Source organism: Cornus florida, unplaced genomic scaffold (genome assembly GCF_030987335.1).
Source record: "Cornus florida cultivar Cherokee Brave unplaced genomic scaffold, ASM3098733v1 CherokeeBrave_3.0.0_Hap2_Chr10, whole genome shotgun sequence".
In the NCBI taxonomy this organism is placed as follows: Eukaryota; Viridiplantae; Streptophyta; class Magnoliopsida; order Cornales; family Cornaceae; genus Cornus; species Cornus florida.
In genome coordinates, this window is record NW_026775580.1 from 76,626,344 (window position 1) to 76,637,567 (window position 11,224).

Consider the following 11,224-nt stretch of genomic DNA (forward strand, 5'->3'; position numbering starts at 1 on the left):
AACATATATCAGCAAAAACATGCATTTTATTAATTCATGAACGTACAGGTAAATCAAATAGTGCCCATTTTGACATTATTAGATAGAAGCTCTCTAGTATTATTATACATACTACATACATACATACAAGGCATAATTATCAAAGAAAACTAACAAGCCGCAAAGCTATATTACAGTATGCAAATGAGTTCTAACACGGATTGAGCTAAACGGTACAATCACCTTTCCTGATCCTTTCGAAGCAGACACCCAGTTTCTCTAAAGTTTGGAGGTAGCAAGCTTTATCAGATCCTTCCGTAATATCTTGCCTGACGGATTCTTGGGGATTGAATTTACAAATTCCAATCGCCTGATTTTCTTGTATGGAGCCACCTGTTTGCATATATTAGCATGTTAATTTAACAATTTAGTAAGTCATCACAAATCTCGTAAGATGAAGAATTTGGAATAAGTCAGTGGCTGGCTGTAATAGTTTGAACAACTCCAGTTTAAACTTTAAATAACCTGTTTAGCAATAAAGTCCATGATTTCACTCTTGGATACATCACTTCCGCTTTTCCGTACCACATATGCCATGGGATACTGCCCAACCTCCTTATCCGGGAATCTAAGATACAAAATATCAAATTTAAGTTCTCTCTTAGTTCATCAAATGACCATATGAGATTGATTGCGTTCTTGGGGAAAAAAAAAACAACTTGAAAATTATTTTGGAAATAACATGAAAAGAAAATCTTGACAAAGGAACATTATTATTGTTATTTTCTCTTATGTTATCGAATTTGCAAGGTCTTCCATTCTGATGGAAAAGAAAAAACTTACGGTATGACAGCAGCATCAGCAACTTCTGGATGTGTAAGTAATAAAGCCTCTAGCTCTGCTGGGGGGACCTAAAAAATTCAAGTGTCTAATCCATGAGAGTATATTCACTAAACAAAAGTCTTCATGAGAATTATTTAATTCGAATGCTAAGACAACTTTTCTTCGCATCATCAACATGATAAATGCATTTTTTATAAATATATAGACAGATCGGATTATAAAGGAAAATGAACCAACCATGTAATGTGAGAAGTATAATTAAAATTAAGTTACAGGAGTTTGATAAAGGCAGCCAGCTGGGGAGGAATTAGTAACTAAATATCACATTCACCTGGTATCCCTTGTATTTGATTAGCTCCTTCAACCTATCAACCACAAAAATGAATCCATCATCATCAATGTAGCAAAGATCTCCGGTTCTTAACCATCCCTCTGAATCTAGAGTTGATGTGGTTGCTTCTACATTACTGAAATAACCTGTAAAGAACCATTCCAAGATTGATTTAACATAAATGTTCCAACTAGTGAACAATGAATGAACCTACACAATGTACAACATTGCCAGACAGGGCCATCTTTGTGCCTAAGAATCTATCACATCTGAAAGTTCATTGCAAATCATCGCAAACAGATCATAGCAAAAGATACGTAAATAACCAGGGTTCTTGGGCTATTGAGGATTACAGTATGTTTGGGAAAACACTAGCAGTCAAGGCATTTCATACTCAACTCAACAAAGCTTTTCTCTCTTGGGAACGGACATGAATCCTATTTTTCCGTTAAAGTCGACTGGCATTTCATATGAGCATACAATCATCACCAGGTTCCACAAACTTTGATTTATAGGCACAGGTAAAATTGAGAATTTTGATGGGAAAATCATCCAAAGTTAGCAAAATCTGAAATTTTCCAATATCACGAGGTGAAGTTATAGTACAAGTTGACAAATAACATGATTGGAATGTATAAAAGAAATTTAAAAAGATAAAGTAGGCCACACATGGCACATAAGAACAGGTACTCTTGCTGCAGAAGAGACTTTATATGTGGCATTGAACAGGTTAAAAGAGTACCAAACACACATTTTTTATTTTTATTTTTTTTCTTTTGTGGGCGTAACTAACTAGTCAAAAGAAATAAGAACTGGCAAGTATACAAGTTCATAAAAACATAGAGTAAAGTGTACTAAACTCCCTAATCTATGACCTCAATTGCAGAAAACCCCAAAGGAAGCAAAACTCTCTAAACTATAAATTTGTTGCACTCAATGACTAACCGTGAAGCAGCCGTTAACGGAAAATTGAAGTTACCTTTTAGCCCCTTAATTGAACGACGTCGTCATAGTTGGTTTTTTATCAGATGATGATATGGCATAATAATCTCTAGGACTAATAAAGAAGAGACACGTACCCACCTAACCTTGTCAATAACATTGGTTGTATCAAATGGGCGCCGAACGTATCATTCTCTCGCGCCAAAAAGTCCCAAGTTAACAATATGCCAAAAAAGTCGTATGTACACCGTTGACTCGTCTCAGAATTCCAGTGATTTTCCATCCCTCTTGCTTCCAATTTTTCTCTCTCAACCCTGATTGCTGGGTGTGTACTAGCTCGTGAAGAGATCGCCTAGCGTCGACGAACTCGGCTTGCGGTTGAAATTGTGCTATGGACGTTTTTCTTCTTCGATGACCATTTCTGGATTGTCGGCGAGGAGATGTTGTCATCACTGTGCCTTTGTTGTGAACTAGTGTGCAGATCGGAAATTTGCAGAGATCGACTGTGCTGTGTAGCCACCGACGACCTCTCCGTTTGCTGACGCCGGTGGCTGTCTTGTGTATTCGCCGTTGTGAATGATTTTGTGGTTGGTGGCTTCGTTTGAAATTGAGTGTGGTTCTTTGCTGTAGCCGAGAGATTTGCAGGGGCTTCACCGTCTTCCCTTGGCTGTTAATTGATTTGTGGCGGTCTCGAATGCAGATTGTGTTCCTCGTCGGTGTTAACAGTGAAGAAGAGCGGTGTTTGGCTACGGATGTGGAGTTATTCCAACCTTGGTTTACTAAACCAAGTTTGCAGAGATCTAGTTCAACCCAGTTCTGCAGACCGAAGAGTGGTGTTTGGCTACGGATGTGAAGCTATCCCAACCTTGGTTTACTAAAACCGGTTTTTAGAGATCCGGTTCTGAATTGACCCGTATTATTGGATCCGATCAAAACTTCACTTTTTTAATTCCTGATGGCCATACCGAAGTTATGAAGTTCTATATCTTTCACTCAATAGCGTAAATAGCTACCTCATTCCCAGATTAACACTCCAATTATCAATGATAAGGAAATGGGTTTATAAAATTACTCCCCAAAATCCTATATTTTTATGATTTTCAATTTTTCAGCCTATTAAAGGTTTCCTGCTTCGAATGAATATATAAGGTATGTATATATATAATAATGGTGAATATAATGGACTCAACGGTGATAAGGATATGTATGGTATTTTGTATTTTTACCAAGGCACGTGGGTCACGTGCCATTACTGAATGTTAATTATAAGTAGGTGACAACTAACGAATTTCTATTTTTTGCAACAAATAGGAAAGTCTAGGGGGTTAAGTGCATTCATTAAAGTTCACGAGGGTTTTTAAGGAGAGTGAAGAAAGTCAGGAGGGTTTAGAGCACTTTATCCTAAAAAAATATATATATTCATATGGATTTATATAATAAATTTCCGATTCAAGTATACAATTTTTATCCGGTATACTAAGTACCATAATATTAATTATATTTTTATAAAATGATTAATAAGTACGAACTTCACCAAACAAGCATCAACTTAAAAACTAGTATTATCAAGTCTTAAGTACACAAGTAAAATTTTAAAAAACATGTACTACAAAAGCTTATAAACTAAAAGCATAACAATTAGCAAGTCATGTATACTTGTACTAAAATACAATTTACAAGCATTTCCTATTAGTTATACAGTATACTACTTATAAGACATATCATACATAAATTATAAGTAAAACTAACACAATATATGTAGCAGTTACTTATGATAACAATAGTGCCAATATACTACTAACACAATATATGTAGCAGTTACTTATGATAACAATAGTGCCAATACACCGGATAGTATAAGAGTAATGCTATAAAAACCAATTGGCTTTTGTAGTTACGCCGATTAACAGAGTCTGAAAAGGACTCTTTTTTAAAATGACACTCTTTTCAAGGTATTTATCCCAATCAATAATTTTCACATCAGGTCTTATATCATTTTTCAATAGATAATAGATATAAATATTGTGTAATGCTACAATGAGGTGTCATGACCTCTCTGTCTTTTTGTTGTGATAATGTACAAATATTGAGACACACATCTAACAGATCATTTACGAATCAATTAAACTTTTATACAACCTTTCTTTTGACTTCATTTCACCAAATTACATTTTATTTTATGATATTTTAAGCTGATTGGACGTGTCAAATCTCCTGCATGAACACTGCTAATCATTTAATTTTATTTTGTAGAGAAAGTAATGCTTTTATGTAAATCAATATTTATACATATATCACATTCTTCGAACAATATGCATCATATGGAGTACTTGACTACTCGTGAAGAGTCCGAGTCAAGAGCATGATGCTAATAAATTAATATTGTAACCATACACTTGTACTTATCAAAAAAAAAAAAAAAAAACATGTAATCATACACTTGTATATATAGTACTAGTTGTCTTGGGTCAACCAGAACAATCAAAGTTGGGGCTCAAAAGATTCGGGCCTGTTGGACTAAATTGACACACCAACCACTAATAATTGTAGGAGTGTATAAAAGAACAGAACCGTTTTTTTTTTAGTTCTTACAGTTTCGATTCCAATCTAGATTCTAAATTTAGAAATAGTAGACATACTATTCTAATTTCAGTCCGTGGGAATATGTAAGAACCGAAACAGTATATATATATATATATATATATATATATAAAAAGTAACTATACTAGGTCCGTATGACCAGGTCGCCTAGCTCCGTCTCCGTATCCTCCTCGTCCTCCGCGTACAAGTCAACTCCAGGCCACGCCGTCAAGATCGCCCGCTAAATCGGTTGCCGGAGTTTTTGTCGCTTGTTTCACTCCGCCGGAGGTCAAGACGTCGAAGAATTGGGACGATTCTTTTGAAGCTAAACCTCTCTCAAGTAATTACTGTTCTAGATTTATTTTGAAAAAAGTAAGAAATTTTGAATTATTGTGCTCAAGTGGTTAATTAGGTGTAAATCAGGTGTTGAATTAGGTTTGGTTGGTAATAGTGTTTGGATCTTATGGTTTGAGTTATGAGTTTCCGATCTTTTACTTATTTTTCATTCGTTTGGTGGCTTAGAGAACGGTGGAAAAATGAAACAAGTCAAATTGGTTTTTGAAACTAGTGTTTTTTATATGTGAACTTTTAGTTGCCAAGTAGATGTTTGTTTGTTCATGGTGTTCGAAAATGAAATTGTCTGAGATTCTGAATTTTGTTTTTTGCCCTAAGCTTCAGACTTCAGTCGTAGCCTCCAGCCTCCTCTCATCTAAACCTAAACCCTCGCCTCCTCTGAGTCCTCTCATCAGCCAATCAGCCATCGCCCTCGCCTCCTCTTCAAATCAAGTCTCATCTCTTCAGATCTTCATCCTTACTAGTCACTCCTCATCCTCTCATCTTCTCTTCAGATCTTCATTGACAGTCAGTTCCATGTTCCAGTTCGGTTCCACCTATACGGTTCCGATTCCGGTTCTGAATGATTTCGGTTCCTACCGAAATCGTGTGCACCCCTAATTGATATTTCCTCCCAAAAAAAAAAAGAAGAAGAAGAATAAAGAACGATGGTAAAAAAGTATGTGTTGTCGTTAGTGTTACCTTTCATGATGGTGGGACCTTTAAGCCAAAGCTCACCTGTCTGATTCACCCCTAATCCCCCACCCCCACTCTCCGGATCAACAATCCTCGCCTCCATGTTTGACGACAACATCCCCGCCGTCCCGTAACGCCGACTCTCCTCCGGCGAATCCGTCGACGCCCCGATCCCCGTCGACTCCGTCAACCCGTACCCTTGCAAAACCCCTACACCCGGATACTTCTCCGCAAACCCCTCTATCACCTCCTTACTCAGAGGCGCTCCGCCACACAACACCGAATTCAGCGTCCTGATATCATGCCTCCGCTTTATCTGATCAGCGCCGTTCACCATCGCCACCAGTATCGGCGGCACCAGAGGCAAATACGTCGCGCGGTACTTCTCGATCGCCAGAAACATCTCGTCCATTTCGAATTTTGAGAGAATAACGATCGTTGATCCTAACGCCAATAGCGCCATCGCGAACACAGCTAAGCCGTAGATATGGAACATAGGGACGGTGCAGATGAAAGTCTGCTCTCCGCCGGCTTCCAGCTTGAACCGGCTCAGAATGGTCTCAACCATCGCGATTAGGTTTCGGTGAGACGACACCACACCTTTACTCGCACCGGTCGTGCCGGACGAGTAAAGCAGAGTCGCCGTGTCGTCCTGAGTCACCCGGTCTTTAACTCGGATCTGACTCGGTTCTTTCTTCATCATGTCCTCTAATGTAGTCACAATTTTAGCTGATTTTGAAATAGTTGATTGCTCGTGTTCGCCGATGAGGACAATTGGAAGGTTGGAGTCGGCGATTTTGGGGACGAGTTGTTGAATGGTGAAGACGAGAACAGGTTTGGAATCGGCGATTTGCTTGGCGATTTCGCGACTGGTGTTGAGAGGATTGGTGGTGGTGATGATGGCGCCGAGAGACATGACGGAGAGGCAGACGATGGGGAAGAAGATGGAGTTGGGGGAGAGGAGGAGGACGACGTGGTCTTTGCGGATCCCCATGGCGGAGAGAGCCAATGCGACGGATTCGACGGCGGTCCATACGTCGGAGAAGGAGAGGCGGCGGCCGGTGGCGGCGTCGATGAAGGCGGTGGTGCCGTGATTGGGACGGGAGGAGATGAATGTGGTGACATCAAGGGACTGATTGGAAGGTAAAGGAATGAGCTTGCGTTTACTGTAGAAGATAGAGTTGGATTTGCAGAAGCCACTTCTTGAATCGATCGTCGCCATTGAAGTAAAGTACGTCTCTCTGTTATGATCTTCTGGTCCGAAACTCCGAGTGTGTAAATTCTACTTTTTCCGGATATTTATAGATAAGAAATGTGTAGACTAGAGTAACCGTTTAACAATTTCTGCACGGCATGTGCACGTGATATTTGTTTAGATTTTCACACGGAATATCAACATGTGCATCGTGTGAAAGTTGGGACCGGTGGTGGCTGCGACCAACCGAGAGACATGGACAAGATTACCCTTTACTTGTATTATAAAATGAAGAGATTTGTTGGATTTGATAAACATTGTTGTTTGTTAGTTACCACCAGCCAAAAGAAGGCTTTGCTGTTTATTATTGTTTTATGGGAAAAATTTATCAATGTATGCCAAACTGATTTTGTAGATTTTATAAAATAAAAATTAAATTTATGAATGTTATAAAAATTAAATTAAACTTAATCGTGAGAGATTTTTTTTTTGTGAATGTTATATAATAAATGATATAATATATAAGTCAAGCGTAAAAAAAATATCCTTATAGATGTTTACAGGCCTCCGTGTAAAAAAATATCATATTTGTGCAAATGGTTTCCATTTATAAAAATTGAAGTAAAATGTCCTTAACAACATATTTTATAATATATATATATATATATATAAATTGTGAAATGACTAAAAAGGGTTTGCCCTACTTCTTCTTCTCATCTTGGTAGTCGCCGCCGAAGGGAAGACCGGAGAAGATCCGTCGGGTGAGTTGTAGATCCGTCGGTGAACAAGAACTCGAAGTTGTCAAGACCCACTCCGGTGACGACGTGCCCAGTTCAAGTGTCCATTAAAACCGGCGAGCTACGAGGGCGGTCTCGCAAGGTTCTGCTCGATTCCCAGATTACAAATCAAATTCATTAGAAATAGAGGATCTAGAGAAAGGATTTCTGTTCTTCCTGTTCACGCGTAAGACGTAAGCTCGGTTGAAGCTGCTATTTACTCCTCTTAAGCAGATGCCACTTGATTCCGAACCTAAAGTTTCAGACCCAAATTGGTCTCCTGCGCATTCTAATGGCGTAAAATCAAAAAGTCCCTTGAAGATTCTCATGGGAAGCAACAGGCTAACCTGATGAAGCCTTTTCGCTTGCCTTTCGCGTTCTGGGAATATCTAAATATAGCTTCTGAATAAGGAAGATTTGATGTCTAAAAATAGGCAAGAATTCCCCCTTGCTTGAGGGGTCGCCCTTTGAACCGACCCTAGATATCGGCTGACACATCAGAATCACGCTATGGAAATCATCTTTATTTTATTAAATGTTATAAATATAAGTATTATATGGTAGGCGCATTTTTTAAAGAATAAAAATGTTATAAATATAAGTATTAAATGGTAGGGGCATTTTTGAAAAAATAAAAGAATAAAATGAGTATTATATTAATAGAGGGATGTTTGTATAGGGTTAATTTTTGTACACCTTTTTTAATAAATAGGGAGCAGAAGTATTATGAAAAGTATACTTCAAGTAGTTTTTTTGTACTCATCCCTATAATATATGAACTTGATTAGCTTTATCACTCTTAGCTCACTATATATATATGTTAGAATTAAGTTAGATTTTAAGAAAAATATGATAATTTGGTAACAACTAACAAGACCTAAAACTAATTGTTGAAGAACAGTGGATGATTGCAGTATGGTGATCACTAAATGATGGTCACTTTACTGTACTTATTTCTAGTGGTATCTCCTCGTACGAAATTATAAGTGCACAAAAAGTGTTATGTCACTATTTATCAAAGAGCAATGATAATCAAACTTTTGAAAACTTTTTCCTCTCAAAAACAATACTGTATTATTTTGTATATTGAATTTTACCACTTTAACTAGTGAAATTTTCACTACTAAAATTTCGTAGAATTTCACCATTCAAAATGGTGAAACTTCGTGGTGAATTTGCTTGAGAAAAAATGTGTACGCGAGAGAATTTGATTCCCTGCTCCCAATAAAAAGTTGCCAACTGTTGGGAATATTTTAATAAAAATATAATTAAATTGTATTATGGTTTATTGGAATTTTATTCCACTAATTAAATTATACTTATAGTCTATATATAAAGCATTTATAGTACTTGATATATTGTAAAAACATTTAGTGACACTTTTGTAAGGTTGTAAACCTATTTTATTTTTTTAGAGTTGTTTGAATATTGAGTGTATGAGCAACTGGACTTATATATATGGACTTAGACCTAATCTTCCCGCGGTCGTGCACATGGAAGAAGCACCGTTGCGAGCTGATTGGGTTATATCTTAGAGCTGACTAGGTTGGCCAACATCAGTATTAAGGGGAAGACTATCATTTTGATTAATGTGTTTACACATGCCTCAACAATCAGACCAGTCCTTTTTTACCTATTTTATTATTATCGTTTTGTTTCTTGATTTATAATATTGAGCTAATATTAATATTATATTACTGAAAATAAAGAATAATTCTTTGATTATTCGTTAGTTTGAATCATTATATATGAATATTGCACTTTATATTTTTTATAAATATATGTAATTTTCACAACACCAACAACAATGACCTGATTTCTGAGATAGACTCTTGTCAACAATGACTTCACACAACAATGATAAAGGCGTGAGCTCCACTGAAGCCTCCCTCTTCACATGTAATAATTTCTCCTTTTTTGTTTCACAGAAGGTTGTTAAATTATCCCATCCATGCCCCACTTTGAATTTTGATGAACAAACTTCAGGTGTTATCACTCGTTAAATTAAAGGTCTCTAATCTCTAATTTAAAAGAAAATGCAGATAATGTAATATACACTATATCATAAATTTACCTCTCTACGCACACAACCAAAAATTATTATATAGTCCTAAAAGCATTGATCCCGATCCAATCACCATCATTTGCACGTTATTGATATCTTCAGATTTCCATTTATTCCAAGGGTTGTTTATGTTGGGAAACGTGCTAGTTTTAAAAAAATTTTGAGGAATTTTGATTCATAGATTTTGATTCACCACATAGAGACAAGTTTTATGTAAAAATAAAATATGATGTATCATTCAATTAAAAGATTGAATACTTACATCAAGATTTGAGTAAACCTTAGATCTCTCCTCTAAAGTGAATGTTCTCACTTATTGTAAATCCCTTTTGTTAGACACCTTTTCCATGGATCTCTATCTTCTTGATAATGGTTTTGCCTTTAGAAATCACTCATAAGCCTCCATGAATGACCTTGAAAATTAGGCTTGTGGAAGCCTCCATTAGATGAGAACATAAACCCTAATTTTCTAGAGAGAGAAAATAGATTCCTATTTCTTTCTTCCAAAAATCACCCCCAAAAATATACATAGACCATGTATATTTATAGGCAACATAGATAAAGAAAAGGAAACTACAAATCCTTCTCAATCTCTAATTCACATGTCTCAAATCTAATATGATTCCAATATCAAGTTGGGCTATGAGTGAGAATCCATTGGGCCTATTATTTTATTGGCTACAATGAATTAATAATTGGCCCGGTCCATGGACTCAATTCAATTAATTCATAAATTAATTTCTGCTCCACTAAAAGAAATTAATTGAACTCCAATTAAATAATAAATAACCTCTAAGTCAATATTGCACTTTGACCCCTCTATGCATAATTAGTTATCGGATAAATAAAGCCATCAATCCGACTACTTAATTAATATATTTATTTTGGTACCTTTGATTATTTCTGGCTCGATCACAATAAAACATTTGTTTGACAAAAATAATAATTTAAATAAATAAATATATAATAAATCATTTTGTCTAAAAACATACGAAGGCCTTCGAATTTACTTTGTGATCAACCATAATCAATACAAAATAAATACAAGTAGCAATGATGCAAATATCGAAAATATAACCATCTAACTATTAATTACATAACTACCCAAAGTGTCGGTATAAGGATCCCGAAGTATCCGCCGAACAAATCAAAGTATTTATTAATTAATAAAAGAGTTTATAATTTTCTCATGCTTAAGAGTCAAATGCCATGACGGTGATAGGAAGCAATTGCATACGACGGTTCTCGCAATATATCTCAACCTAACGCGGATCCAGTTCAAGTCTTAATTAATTATGAGTCCATCCATAATTACCGATTATGAACAATTTATAATTACTATTTATATATCATGCATTGATTGCCATCACATACATATATATAAATATTTCTTGTAATTACAGGGACACTATCAATTTCATAGTGAATCAAAACATAATACATTGAATTCACCAATTATATAAATCATAAATATTTTAGATATG

General features: G+C 36.1%; 1 protein-coding gene across 1 annotated transcript; it reads right to left on the bottom strand.

Annotated features, from left to right (window-relative positions):
- Positions 1-6: 6 nt before the first annotated feature.
- On the bottom strand, positions 7-7,032 carry LOC132276474 (probable CoA ligase CCL5). Its single transcript, XM_059777908.1, has 5 exons — positions 5,711-7,032; positions 1,154-1,299; positions 823-890; positions 505-607; positions 7-372 (listed from the first exon to the last, which is right to left on the bottom strand). The coding sequence occupies exons 1-5, from the start codon at positions 6,924-6,926 to the stop codon at positions 259-261; spliced, it is 1,647 nt and encodes a 548-aa protein (XP_059633891.1). The 5' UTR covers positions 6,927-7,032; the 3' UTR covers positions 7-258.
- Between the last annotated feature and the right edge of the window lie 4,192 nt (positions 7,033-11,224).